This window comes from Sabethes cyaneus, chromosome 1, assembly GCF_943734655.1.
Source record: "Sabethes cyaneus chromosome 1, idSabCyanKW18_F2, whole genome shotgun sequence".
Taxonomy (NCBI): domain Eukaryota; kingdom Metazoa; phylum Arthropoda; class Insecta; order Diptera; family Culicidae; genus Sabethes; species Sabethes cyaneus.
In genome coordinates this window covers 7,539,419-7,553,722 of record NC_071353.1, presented here as the reverse complement: position 1 = coordinate 7,553,722, position 14,304 = coordinate 7,539,419, and the positions used below count along the sequence as shown (strand labels likewise).

Below are 14,304 nucleotides of genomic sequence, written 5' to 3'. Positions count from 1 at the left end.
TAGCATGACATGCTATCTCATTTTTGCACACACGAGATGTTGGCGGCGAAAACATGATTGTCTGCCGATGGGGTGGTCAAAACTGAAATCCAATATATTTCTTTCCCTTTTTTACTTATGCAAAAACCAAAAAAACATCAAAAGCTCATCAGTAAACAAACCGAACGATGGGAATGGTACAAAGGTTTGCTGGTACCACTGACGAACTGACAAGACACATAAAAGAAATTCCTTTAAAAACCATCGTCCTACACATTTTGCTTGCACACTAGTACCCTCTGTTATGCATGTTGCGGAGTAGCTTACATTTGCAGGGTTTTATACTGTAGGGTTTTTACATTCGTATGGTTTTATACTGAAAACTCAATGCAACACCCGCGCGCCGCGGTGTGGCCATGTTGCGAAACATTTTTTGAAAAATGAGTGGTTTTTTACTGGACGATGTCTCGATGACTCGAGTGTCTCGTCTGTTTGTCTGTGTTGATACTATCGAAACTAGTGTGGTATCGATAGTATCGTCAAACTTCATTGTTAGAAATGATTTGCAATTTGTGACACACACGTGGCAAAATTCGGTCTTCTTTTGATGTTATCGTGTTGTTATGCTAATTATCAATATTATTACTGTTGATGTTCGACTAGTTTTGTTCGAAATAGTATCCGTCAAATCATCGATAAATAGCCCCGTAATATCGATAGTTATTTCAAGTGTCAATTTAGTTTGGCGATTCGTAGGCTAGGCGGCGTTTGATAACTGTTGTAATTTTAACGGTTTTTCGTTCGAATTTTTACACAGAAAATTACGAAAAATTTGTTCTAGGTTGGATGTCTGTTCTCTGTGGTGGCATCACGTTGCTCTGTATTACTCTCAATGTACTCTATAAGATAATCCTCAACCGGATCCAGAGATCGACGCTAGTCTCCGGCGGCAGCAAGCTGGATTCCGTGCTGGCCGATAATGTGTAGACCATATCACAATGCTCCGCATCATATTGGAGAGACAACGAATTCCAGAACTCTCTTCTGCTGGTGTTCGTTGACTTCGAAAAGGCGTTCGACCTACCCAACCACGAAAACATCTGGGGCGCGCTTAGGCGAAGAGGAGTTCCAGATAAGCTAGTCCATCTCATCGAGGCTCCGTACGAGGCGTTCTCGTGCAAGGTTTTGCACGACGACGTCTTGTCGGACCCCATAAGGGTTACTGCTGGCGTAAGACAGGGCTGCATTTTTTCAACGCTTCTATTTCTCATCGTAATGGATGAGATATTAGTTAGAGCAATTGACAGTAGACCAAGTCGAAGATTGCCTTGGAATCCACTAACGATGGAGCAGCTAAACCGACCTAGCCGACGACATTGTCTTGCACGCACAGCGCCGAAACGATATGCAGAGCAAGTTAGAAGTCCTCTCCGAGAGCTCCCAGTCAGCAGGTCTCAAAAACAGTGGTAGTGAACACTACTGACAATTCCACCAACTTCACAGTAACGGGACAACAAGTTGAGCAGGTAGGCGCCTTTCAACATCTTGGTAGTCAGACAACCCGATGGTGGTACCAAAACTGATATAGCCGCCGCACGGATCAGGAAGGCCAAGGGTGCCTTTGCAGGTCTGCGAAACATTTGGGGCTCAAACCAGATCACTCTACGTACGAAAACCCGAATCTTTAATTCAAACGTAAAATCCGTACTGCTGTATGCTTGCGAAACGTGGTGCGTCTCAGCGGAGACAACGCAAAAACTACAGGTATTTATTTACCGATGCCTGCGATATATCATTCGTGCCTGGTGGCCTGACAACTGGATATCCAACGAGGAACTCCATCGTCGATGTCGCGAACGACCGATAGCAACAGAAATTCGTGAACGTAGGTGGAAGTGGATCGGATACACCTTGAGGAAACGAGCGAATGAGGTCTGCAGAGAAGCACTCGACTGGAATCCATAAGGACAGCGTAGAAGAGGCATACCCAGAGGCTCATAGCGACGGAGCTTAGCCAACGATATCCGGGCTGTAGACGAGAACCTATCCTGGCGACAGGTAAAAGCCATGGCGGGTAACCGTCAGCAGTGGAGATCTCTGATTTCATCCCTTTGTTCTGCCGGACCGGCGGACATGAACACTGCTTACAAAATCGCACGCAAACAATGAATGACAATTTTGAAGATTATCGGAAACGTAGATTTATGAGGTTTCTCAAACGAACGGATTTTGGCAACTACAGTTAACATGGGTTCGTGAGACTAACTTTGACTGGAATTTCGAGAGAAGATGTATACGAATCGTGGAGGACACAAAATCTGCCAAAAGGCCAATTTAAAAAAATGTCGTTAGTGAAGTTCTTCAAACAAAAATTATCAATTGCCGGGCTCATACAGCCTCTCCCAGTTGAAATCCGAACGTGCGACCGACGACTGTTGGCTTGTTGGACTCCCGTCGTACCTTGAGGACAACTGGGAGGTGTATCAATACAATTAGCAATGCTGGGCACCGCTAATTCGCCAACCGGCCAATCGCGAAACGTTAATTCCTATACTTTATAATTTAAACTCAAACTAGCCGTTATAGTTGTTGATCTATAATTCCAAATGAAGTGCCGCTGTTTATTTGAAAATTAATAACTGTAAAGTCCATTATAATTGGTTTTGATCCAAGTTTCCTTAAGAAAAGCCGTGTAATACATATAAATTAGTAATAATTTGTACAGTGATAGATTACAATGCAAGTTGTTACGATATATTCAAAAATAAACAGTGACTGTTAATTGCAGTTTGCAATTAATGATTAGCGAAATTTCCTTGATTATCGAGCAAATTTTATCGGATAGCGAATTAGCGTTGCCCAACACTGAATTAGTAAGCCGGGTCTACTGCGTATTGTAAAAGCACATTCTACTCAAGGTCAAGGCAATAAAAGCAAAGCCTAGCCCTTCTGTTTTTTTATACGACAGACTTCGCAGCCAGCTGTTAGAGTACAGAACAATTACAGGGCCAGTTGCTACGATCATATTGACTCTAACAGCCTCTCCTAGCCGAGATTCGAACATACGACGACTGGTTTATTAGCCCAGCATCGTACCTCGAGGTCAACTATGGTGAAGGCACGCCTGTCAAAATAATGGCAAATAAATTTAAACTATTTGAATATTTAGAGTTAATTATGTTCTTTGTCAGTTACGAATTGAAATGACTGCTTTGACTAAACACACTTGCCTTCCGATCCGTGAACTTCGAAATCACTGAAAAGCGATTATTAAAGCATATTATTGTTTACGAAACTAACGCGCATGTATTTGTGTAGGACGGCATGACAAATGTTATTCTGCAAAATTTCTGCAGACCAGGCAAATTTTCCTGGCTGTAGAACAACGACAAACGCCTTGCATGAGTTATTTTCATTTATAAATGACGGAAATTAAAATGATTAGTCGACATTTTCTTCTTTGTCGCACGAGAAAACGTAGGAAATTTGGCTGATAGGACTTATTTAACGATAAAAAGCATTTAAATAGATCTCAGCTTACTTTGATTGATCGTGTATGATAGACAACAAACTAAAATATTAGGGAATAACTAGTTTTGCAGTGTGTGTCATAAAAATGCTAATATTTTTAATGATTTGTATTGGATAGGACGGAAATAGGCAAATACGACGAAGCAGCAATATACCCGTATGTAATGTTGCTACCGCATGGTTTCAGTATAGATACCACTTTTTAATTGCAATTAACCAATAAACAAATGGCGTTTCAGGTTGCGGATTGCTTTGAAAATTTATTTTTTAGCTTAATCAAAGATAAATCTAACCTTCAAAAGTGATACAAAGAACCTTAAACAATAAACTGATTAAAATTGATTCTTTGTTATTAATGATATCTTACGTATCAGAACTGAATAATGTTGGCTTTGAGAACCACAGCGAAGTTGTTGATAGCTGTGCCTGTGTGTGTGTGCTACACACATGGTCCGTTGCCATCGCAACGATTTGCGCAAGCTCTCTCCATGACGCTGATTGTTTAACCATTCGCGTCACAAAGGGAGGGTGTTATTGTTGTGCTTCACTATGCAGGCTAATTATAATAAGCGAAGCTTTTGATTGGAATTTCCTAAGAGCGGTTTACTATCAGGTTCAAGTCAATATTTGGATACTCTGCTTTTGTCTTCGCAAACATATGCGTAAGAATTTTTTATTGCAGTAAACAAGCGAGTGATAGTTGAGTTTTTTTATTTAGCTAATGCAACTTTAACAACTTTAAATGAGTTGAAAAAATTCATAATCTAAAGCTTTATCATTTAACGATTGACGAGAATTAACCATCGATAAGAGGAAACCATTTGTAATTGTGGTAGATTCAACACAGTACGAACGTCGCCTGTGGGTGCAACCGTTACCTGGTGGCATGGTTTGCTTCAGAAGGCACTTTGACTTTACACTTTGTTGCGATAAGGCAAGTAATCGAAAATCACGCCTCGCAACTGATAGCACACCGGAGTGAGGCCGCACTGAATTCCAGTCGAACTCAAAGGGCATTTCTTTTCTACGCAAAAGGAAACTACTGACCGTTCATTAATCTGTACAAGGGGGTCTACTACTATCGCTTCTAGTACCACTAGTACTGCAACCAGCAGCCTCACAATCTTCTTCTTGAGCTCGTGCAAATTCATTTCTCTTGAACCTCTTGTATGCTTCTATGCATTCCTTCGATCGAGCAACGGCTTCCATTGTGAGCGATTGGAATCCTTGTAATTCCTTCTTACACTGTTGGTACCAGCGAAACACATTTTTATAAGCGCTCAAATCGAACTTTATCACTCCGTCCAGGGATGCAACACTGACGACCGTACTGAAGTCAGCTACCGTCAGCTGCTCGCCTGCTAACCATTTATTACCGTCGAGAAATCTATCCATCACTTTTACAGCATCTTGAACCTTTCGAAAATCTTCCGGTCTTCCTTCGCCAATTCCGGTCAAAATTGGATAGTAGTATTGGGATAGTGCTCGGTGAAGCGTGCCAATTTGAAAGAACAGCAATCTATTCACGGTCGCTCGCTCGACGATATCTCTCGGATAGTACATTTTATCCACGGTTCCATATTTTTCAGCCAGATACATCAGAATGGCATTCGATTCCCAGATAACTACGTCGCCATCCACCAACATTGGAATACAATGCTGCGGGTTCCGCTAATCACACAGGCAAAGAAAACAAAAAACAACGTCAAAATCAGACGATATATGATTCATCATCAACATTCACGTTCATCTTCTTCCATCATTTACTGAGATCGTGAGTGTTTTAGTAGTTTTTTCTAGGTTGGTCTTCGTGACGTCGGACTGCTACTCACCGCTAAAAAGTCTGGCTTGTGTTGATCGCCCTTCAGCACATCCGTTTCGATTAGGTTCAGTTCGATTCCGAGGGCTTGGGCCAGCATCATCACCGATCGACAGACGGGTGCCACTACGTGACAGTACAGATCGATTGTCATCGTGGCAAAAACGGGAACACAACCTCACTAACTTTCGCTTTTAAATACAGCGCACAACGAACTGACGAGAGCAAACACTGTTTCATGACAATCCTCCTCTGGCAATGGCTGCACTGGCTCTGCTCTGGCTACGCGATAACTACTTGGGCATGATTCCCATCCACCAAAACAGGTATACGGCGATGATAATCAACACTCACTCACACGATCGTTCCGCTGGCTGGTTGGATTGAGCGATAAAAACTACACACAGCTCTTCTCCGCATTTCAGAGGAACGAACGCATTCGAACGAGAAAAAAAAATGAAATTACTACGCTTATCTTATCATGCAAAAACCTCACCGAGGCAGCTTTATTTCATTTATTTATCTGCTGAGTAAGCATTCGCCCGCATCACTAGTTGTTTATTGTTGCTGAAGTTTTTTGACCACCTCGAAGAACGGTGCAAATTCTTGTGCTCCCTGGACGCAAACTTCTTCAAACCCGGCCACCTCCGCGGACATCAGTCCGTACCATCGCTCGACGTTTGGATACTGCGTAAAATCCAATCCTGCAGCGACCTTCATGCAGGTAATTGTCGTCAAAATACACAGATCAGCAATCGTTATCCGATCCCCGGCGACGTACGTGCTATCGGCCAGGAACGTTTCGAGGAAGCCAAATGCCTCTTCCAGCGGGGGAAGCGTCTCATCCAGTAATGGTTTACCTTCGAAAATCACCGGATAAAAGCGCTGGCTGAAGCGCTGATAGAGGGTGCCCATATCAAAGTACAACCGCTGGTTGACCATAGCCCGCTTCTTCGGATCACGTGGATACCATGCGTCTCCTTTGCCGTACTTCTCACACAAATAGATAAGGATAGCGCGGGACTCCCACAGAACGAAATCATTATCGGTAATCGTTGGGATCACATGTTGCGGGTTGAGCTACATGTGTGTTCGATCGGGAGAAAGATAGATTTTTCGATTAAATAATGAATAAATTATTTTCATTTGTTGTAACGTTACCTTCAGGAATTCTGGCTTCAAATGTTCTTCCTTAAAAAGGTCCAAATGGATCAGGTTAAGGTGCAAGTTCATCGCTTTGGCAAGCAGCCGAACCGACTGGCATGGAGCCGACAGTGGCATATAGTACAGATCCATCGTGCGAATTAATCCTTACGGAGTGCGTCCGTTTGTGACTAGAGCAAAAACCAAACTGAGCGGCGCAGCGCACCGCACACTGCGGTTTAATTCTGGAATGTTGTGAACGGGTGACCGTCACAGTAAATCACTTGCCTGCCGGCATCGGCGGCAGTGCCAAGCCGGCATTCAATTGGTCCGATAATAATGATTTCCAAGTGTTTGTTTGTTGAGTATAAATTGCTATTGGGAGGCTTGGTAAGTAAATTTTAGCTTGAAGTAGCGGTGCACTCATATAGGTGTTTGTTAAATTGAATGCAACTGTTTGTGTCAGTCGCTGACGTTAAACTACTAAATACAGTACAGTGCGGTGAGGTAAAACAATACAACTTTAAATGTTGAATGATCTCTCGATTAGTGTCTTAGTAAAATCAGTTGAAACTTTTGATTTTGGAAGCATAAGTATCAACACGTGTTGTAATAAATTTATTACACATTTTTATACCAAAATTGACAGCCCACACAGCGTTAAGTGCCACGCCTGCTTATAGGTAATTTGTGTGCGTTTGATTGGTTTAATTTGTGACTTCGTTTCAGGCCGTACCGCCACGAAATATACAGCAGGAATATTTATCTATTCAGGCACACGAAGCTGCGAGGTGACGCTCACGGATTGTCTATACGACCGTGACGCCTCATCTGCAGACGGCTTTGATCTTGCTATCTCACTTTCATGATTAACTTATGCTTATTAATCTCAGGTATACTAAGCAGACAATACGTCTCCAACTTCTTCATCGGTACAGATGTAAAATACATTTTTCTGCAATAAAACCTATCCCCCGGCAGGTCATCGTTTTTTGTGTTTGGATTTTGGAATCCGGAACCGGAATGTGATAGGCACTGAGCCGGGCCTATAGCAAAACGGGAACTTCATTAGAATGGTCATTGTTATTTGGGATTCAACATCGAGAGGCTCATCTTAATGTGGAACTTGCCAATCTCTCAACAAGCTAGAGATTTATCGGGTGAGTGAAAAGGCTTAATTCTAACGGGTGGCAACTAAAGTTTTGGAATTTTTTCGCGCCTATACTCAATAACAAATGCTCAGAGGGAAATGAGAGTATGTATGTTTTATCTCGCCCTCTCTCTCTCTCTCTCTCTCTCTCTCTCTCTCTCTGTCTCTCTCTCTCCCTCTCTCTCGAGCTGGCAAATGAATAAACATGTGCAAAGACAGAGAAGGTGGAACACTCTCGCCGTGTGGTTTCCGGTTACCTAATCATGCAGTTCGCGCCGATTTTTCCGAGGACGTGGCTGCGCGTCCACCAAAAGAGAGTTATTTTCTCTGCTGGATTAGCATAGAGAGAGAGATCCTCAATCGGTCTGTTTACACATTCTGCAGTTGTGCCCTTCGGCGGTTGGTGCCGAATTATAGATTTAGCCAAAAATTGAGCCACGCGACCTGACCCCACCGTGAGAGTCGACAAATCAGGAGCCCCTAAGTCAAGGTAGCTCCGTGCCGATGACTGGAAGTCTGGAGAGGTGAAAACATGCCAGTCGCGAACGGAGTGCTTTGGGCATCTTGCCCCTACTGTGCCACGCGGGGCTCTGGTACAGTCGATCTTTTTAGTCCCTTGCGTCTCGTTGAAACAACATACGAGTCCGAGTCCTATCCTTTTCCCCTTATGGATATTACGCCAAATGCGTTCTAACCAAGATAATTGGTTTCGCTTACAATTTTCTGCCTGATCTGTGTTGGAGATTGTTTGTGCATATACTCCGCTAGTCAAATAGTTAGACTAGCACAAATAAATCTTCAACACAAACGGACAGCAAATTTGTATTTATGCGAAAAACTTTTTAATGGCTCTGTCACCATCGCATTGGTCAGGAGCCATATTTTCGCATTTTTCGGGTACATTAATTCGACGGATATTGGAAACCAGAACTTTGTTGTTTTCAGCAAAACTAGTATCACAAATCCTCTTTGGATGCCCAGGGCATACATATTGTTGCATAGATCAGTGCATGCCTTATCTTTGAGTTGACTACTCGAGATATTTGTGCAGTCACAGTAGAACTCGTCGTGGATGATGTCCATAGGCGCTATGTCTACTGTTCTGCATACTTACCACATAACAAATCGTCTCCCACCGACGATTTCAGAAATGTGGTGAGCTACTGCCAATCAAATGGGCTTCCGCTCATTGTAGGCAGTGATGCCAATGCCCATCACGGCATCTGAGAGGCTCTGATTTGATGGTATTTGCGTGGTACCAACCTTGGAATACTCAACATTGGCAATTGTCCAACTTTCATACGAGCTGGTAGAGAGGAAGTGTTAGATATAACACTCTGCTCTAACAGGATCAGACATGAGTTGGCACAATGGCATGTTTCAAATGAGACATCAATATCAGATCATTGCTTTATATATTTTGATCATTTGGGTGACTCCTTGAACGCTGCAAAATTTCGCAATCCGAGATTTTCCGACTGGGAACTCTTTGAGGAGGAACTGGCGACGAAATTTGAAAGATTCGAACCAACGAATGGCGTGGAGCCTTTCAAGCAGGCCCGAAAAGCCTATGGCTCTTCGATCTTCAGCACGCACGAGCTGGCACAGGTTCTGCAGCCACGTTTCCAGCTTCGGCGAGGCAAGTCGACTTAATAAAATACTGTCAAAATCGAAAGATTATCAGGTTAATAACATTCGAAGTTCGAACGGCGAATACTGTTCGAATGACAATAATCAGATAATCAAGCTATAATCAGAGATTATAACCGGATTACAGCTTTGTTCGCCTCATGCACCTTCCAGCATTGGACAAAAGGTAGGAGTCAAAACGACTACTTGTTAAGCGAAGCTACCAATATCCCCCCCCCTCCTCACCTTTCCGCTCTTCACCGTCCTTCATCAAAAATTTTCATTTCTTTCACCTACTGTCCCTTCATCAATTGTAGAACCATCGTTTCAAAAAAAATAATTTTTGATGGTTTACTAGTTAACCTAGTGGATAAGTTATCGAAGATGGAATACGAGTGGCGTATCAGCTTCAGCTGCTGAAGTGGTCCAAAATACGTTGGTTACCCTATTTCAGCAATTATGCCGCGTGTTGCGATTCCCCATCAGAGACTAAAAAGAAAGGCCACCTCCCGCAGCAAGCGAACGTAAAAGGGATCTTTGGAGATGATTTGGCGAAAAGGTTCACTGTGGCGCACAGTACAGTTCGGTGAATCTGTATGCGAGTGATTTCGGTCGTATCATACCAGCAAACATCCCAACAAGATGTTGAAATAGAACCACAGAGAACAGACTACCAGGTAATTGACGAGAAGTGTGTAAAAAGTTTTCATGTAATTAACGAGTAATCCTACGATAGAGCACCCCTCGAGCTGTAAGTGGCAAACTAAAACTTGATGTCGCTGCCGTCGCTACTATGTAACTCCAGCACAAAGTAATATTGGAAAAGGTGCATGCATATTTTTTATGCGTTTGGAAAACTACGTATGGAGGGCGCCACCGGCAGATTTTACACACAAAAAATCGATTACTTTCTTCGAGCCTGTTAATCTGTTCTCTATGATAGAAATTGGTTGCCTAACACGGTGCAACTGTATGATGATGAGATGTCAATTAATACGAATCTAAATCCATCCTGTTCATGTTGCATTCGTTAAAGATTAAAGATGCTCAAGTTTTGATACGGTGTACACAGACCTTAAAGCTGATTTTAACCGCATTGACCACCAAATACTGCTTCGGAAACTTATTCGTTTAGATGCATTTCAAAGTCATCCTTTCGCTGGTTTTAGACGTACTTTACAAATCGTCAGCTCTCAGTAAAGCTAGACTCCGTTGAATCGTACAATTTCTGCAATCCTGTTTCAGGAGTTCCACAGGGAAGTAACCTAGGACCGTTTTTATTCCGTATGTTTTTCAATGACGTCTATTTTGCGATATCGCCTGGCTGCAAGTTGTTATACGCTGAGGAGCTTAAAATGTTCATCGCTGTGCAATCCGCTGAAGACTGCAAACAGCTGTTAGGTTTTTAACCTTTTTAAATGCTCAATTATTAACTTCACTCGCAGCGAAATTTCGATCTTGCCTGGTTACCAAATCAAAAGGGTTAGCCTGAAACGCATCAGTGTTATTAGGGACCAAGGAGTTGAACTGGATGCTAACCATTACTCTAACATCATTTGCATTTCGAAAGCGAATTGCAACCTGGGTTTTATCATGGATATTAACAGGACCAGTTTTGAGTGTGAAAATCGGCAACGAGATTCCCGGTATGTTCTCCACTACTTCCGCGATTACACAAGGTAGTCATCTGGGTCTGCTGTTGTTTTGTATTTTAACCATGTTAATCATTCGCTAAAATGTGCACGCCTCGCCTTTGAGCATGATTCAACTATAAATTGAATGGGATTCCAATTCAGTGAGTCGAATAAGTTGTTGCTAAAGGCACAGAGCTTCAACAATATTTAATGTTTGGTAAAGTTCTACGGGTCTTCAGTTCGAACTTATCTAGAATACTGGTCTATGGTATGGATTCCTCACTATAACAATAAAGCCACTCCCAAGTAACAATTTGGGTTTTATTACACTCTTATGATGGCATTTAAGACCAAAATTGGTCATGAAAACCGCCATAAGAGTACAATAAAACTCACATTGTTGCTTGGGCTAAATGGTTGTGAACCATAAATTATTGTACGTAGCACTTTATCCGAATATATTTAACTGTAGAAACAACAAAAAGCGACACATTAAAAGACCTCGGTCACATACGTAACTTCACATTATACACACAATGAATCATTATTCATTTTTACGAATCCAGATCGCCAAATTGTCTCACCAAATAGGCACGCAGCACGTCTTCGCATTGTGCCTGAAACTCGTCGGCACCCGGTAACTCGCTGCGCACTGCTTCGTACCAACGGTTCACATTGGCAAAGTCGGTCACCTGGATCTTGATCACCTCCAGTGCGGCTACCGTTTGCGAGAGTGCCAAATCGGCCACCGTGAAGTGATCGGTGGCAACGTAGCTGCGCGACTCCATGTAGCGATCGAAGGCCCGGATGCAGACGAGCAGCTTCTCCCTCAGGTCGTCGTTCGGTTCCTGCCGTTTGATAACCACCGGCATGGAGTACGCTACGAAGCACTTGTACATGTTGGTATCGAAGAACATACACTCGAGCACTCGGGCACGCTGCCCGGCGTCCACCGGGTACAGCGTTCCTTCTGTGTCGAACTTCTCGGCCAAGTGGATGAGAATGTTGTGCGATTCGCCGACGATGATGCCATCATCTACCAGGGTTGGCATCGATTGCAGTGAATTCACCTGAATTGTGCAAGATTAAGAAGCGTGCGAGATAGTAGAAAAGGCAAACCGAATCACGATTTAGGTCGCTTACTTTTGCTAGAATGTCCATTTGGCCGGCATCCCGAGTGTCTGTAGAAATGAGGTTCAACTCTAGCTTTAATTTCTTGGCTAATACTAGTACAGCTCTGCTTGGTGGCGGTATAATATGATAGTAGAGATCCATTTTGCTAGTAAATTATACTGGCGAAAGCTTATCGAAATGAAGGTTTTTATATAGTGATGTCAAACAAAATAAGTTTGAGGTAATCTAGTTCTTAGACAAACAGACCGACATTCCCAAATATTAACTTACAACATATTAACTTATCTTTGGCCTTTTCCATGGCTTCGTCAAAAAGTGCCATTACGGCAAGTGCAGACTATCTGTTTGTCTGTGATGATAACAGTTTGAAGTGGCTTGTGAAAATTACCCTTCGTTTGAGGTTTAATCCATCACGTTTATTGAATTTGTTGTTTACTGCCAACATACAACAGTTAGATAATGATAGTAGTACATGAGGACCGTTGGTTTTGGGCATGGACGGTACAGATTGGAAGTCTCCCGTTTTTTTGATCCGAATTAGCAATTCGGCAGACAGAATTAGAATACTAGACCGTGATGAAATAATATTGTTATAATATTACTCCAAAGACTCGGATAAAATTGTCTTACTCCTTCCTATCAAGAGGCTAAACACATTTAATAGTTTCCGACTCATCCATCAGTTTTATCTGATTTGCTTATTATGACAGTGGAATTATGCAAAGAAATAATGTAAAAATACTTAAAGAAGTACATGAATTACCAACTTCAAATTCTGTCTTTTATTTTCAATCAAATGTCAACACGCAAACGTTACCGTTCACTTCTTTTGTTTGCTCTCCTGAAACGCTTTCCAGGCAGTCTGAGCCTGCTTGGATACCTCCTCGTAACCGGTGATCGTGTTTTCGCAAAGCTTTCTCCACCGTTCAATGTTCGGATAATTCGTAAAGTCGAACTTCATCGCACTCGCCATCGATACCGTCGTAACTAGAGCGAAATCCGCAACCGTAATCTGCTCGCCGGCGGCGAACTTACCCTTTGCCAAGAAACCCTCCAGATACTGGAACGCTTGCTCCACTTGTTTGAATGCATTCTCATCGGGAGTCGCACCACGCATCACGATCGGTCCGTAGTAGCCGCTGATTTGCTTGTACAGTGTTGCCAGATTGAAGCACAGTCGATTGTTCACAACGGCCCGTTTTAACGCATCTTTCGGATAGACTTTTTCGTCCATGTCGAAACGTTCGGCCAGATAGACCATGATGGCGTTACTCTCCCACAAAGACACGCCTTCCTCCGTTACCAAGGTCGGAACACAGTGCTGAGGGTTTATCTTAACGAACCATTCGGATAGTTGCTCACCCGCGAATATATCTAATTTTTTGAGGTTTAGTGGAACGTTAAGATGCTTAGCCAGAAGGATGACCGACCGAGACGGTGGTGAGATAATCGTGTGGTAAAGGTCCATCTTAACTGTTTCGACGTTGCAAGCTTTCTTGAAGAGTGACTACGAGTGGTACTTGGCCACCGAAGGTGCTACTTTTATACATAACAATGGGTACATTTCATATTGCACAAATTATCAATAGGAAAAACGGAACCAGAAAAAAACGCATTCTCACTGCTCGTTTATCTCGGGTGTCACCACGACCGATGACAAAATACACAACGGATGATTCAATTTTTTTGAACCCTTTTAGGGCCGAAATTTGACCAACAGCAATCTAAATATAGTGATCGAAATAGACAACCGGCACTGACAAGGGTTGTCCGTCAAGCTTATCGGGAGATTGCGAGTTTTGCTCGTAATCGTTATATTGCATGTTTTGAAAATTGCATGTAAGGTTGTGATTTTGTTTATACTGAAAGGATAGATAAACTGAAAGATTAGCACATACGGTTAGTCGCCAAGGGTAGTGCCCATAATGAGAATAGTTTGATTTTTATTGACATTTGAAATATTGATTCTGAAGGTCAACAATAAAAAAGAACTGAATTAAATTCTAATTATCAAAAGCAATTTTTGAAGGGTTATATATAGCTAGAATTTTCGAATCAATTTTTTTTTTATTTTATGTTCGTAGTATACATAGGGGATTGTCCCCTGTTGGGAAACGGTTGTGAAATACCCATCGTTTTTGACGTGTTTTTTAAACTAGCACTGCCAAATTACTACCAACGGCTCGTCTCATTGTACTCTACCTTTTGAGAAATACAGCTTTTAGAATGTTTTGTAAGAAATGTGTTCGAAAAACATGCCCGAAAAAGTTTTTTTTAGAATATTT

The 14,304-nt window shown here is 42.4% G+C and overlaps 3 protein-coding genes across 3 annotated transcripts; all 3 read right to left on the bottom strand.

Annotated features, from left to right (window-relative positions):
- Positions 1-4,563: 4,563 nt before the first annotated feature.
- Positions 4,564-5,589, bottom strand: LOC128736471 (glutathione S-transferase 1-like). The gene is made up of 2 exons (XM_053830958.1): positions 5,343-5,589; positions 4,564-5,181 (listed from the first exon to the last, which is right to left on the bottom strand). Exons 1-2 carry the CDS (start codon positions 5,481-5,483, stop codon positions 4,564-4,566), a joined length of 759 nt encoding a protein of 252 aa, XP_053686933.1. The 5' UTR covers positions 5,484-5,589.
- A 224-nt stretch (positions 5,590-5,813) lies between these two features.
- On the bottom strand, positions 5,814-6,663 carry LOC128733022 (glutathione S-transferase 1-1-like). Its single transcript, XM_053826560.1, has 2 exons — positions 6,491-6,663; positions 5,814-6,409 (listed from the first exon to the last, which is right to left on the bottom strand). The coding sequence occupies exons 1-2, from the start codon at positions 6,623-6,625 to the stop codon at positions 5,888-5,890; spliced, it is 657 nt and encodes a 218-aa protein (XP_053682535.1). The 5' UTR covers positions 6,626-6,663; the 3' UTR covers positions 5,814-5,887.
- Positions 6,664-11,439: 4,776 nt separating this feature from the next.
- LOC128736414 (uncharacterized) lies at positions 11,440-13,487 on the bottom strand. Its single transcript, XM_053830900.1, has 3 exons — positions 12,844-13,487; positions 12,029-12,164; positions 11,440-11,955 (listed from the first exon to the last, which is right to left on the bottom strand). Exons 1-3 carry the CDS (start codon positions 13,485-13,487, stop codon positions 11,440-11,442), a joined length of 1,296 nt encoding a protein of 431 aa, XP_053686875.1.
- Between the last annotated feature and the right edge of the window lie 817 nt (positions 13,488-14,304).

Coding starts and splice junctions, on each gene's coding strand:
- LOC128736471 (XM_053830958.1), bottom strand. CDS start 5,483: ATGACAATCGATCTGTACTGTCACGTAGTGGCACCCGTCTGTCGATCG. Junction 5,182..5,342: donor ACAAGCCAGACTTTTTAGCG/GTGAGTAGCAGT, acceptor CTGTGTGATTAG/CGGAACCCGCAGCATTGTAT.
- LOC128733022 (XM_053826560.1), bottom strand. CDS start 6,625: ATGGATCTGTACTATATGCCACTGTCGGCTCCATGCCAGTCGGTTCGG. Junction 6,410..6,490: donor TGAAGCCAGAATTCCTGAAG/GTAACGTTACAA, acceptor ACACACATGTAG/CTCAACCCGCAACATGTGAT.
- LOC128736414 (XM_053830900.1), bottom strand. CDS start 13,487: ATGGACCTTTACCACACGATTATCTCACCACCGTCTCGGTCGGTCATC. Junction 12,165..12,843: donor CAGGAGAGCAAACAAAAGAA/GTGAACGGTAAC, acceptor ATAATTTACTAG/CAAAATGGATCTCTACTATC. Junction 11,956..12,028: donor AAATGGACATTCTAGCAAAA/GTAAGCGACCTA, acceptor TGCACAATTCAG/GTGAATTCACTGCAATCGAT.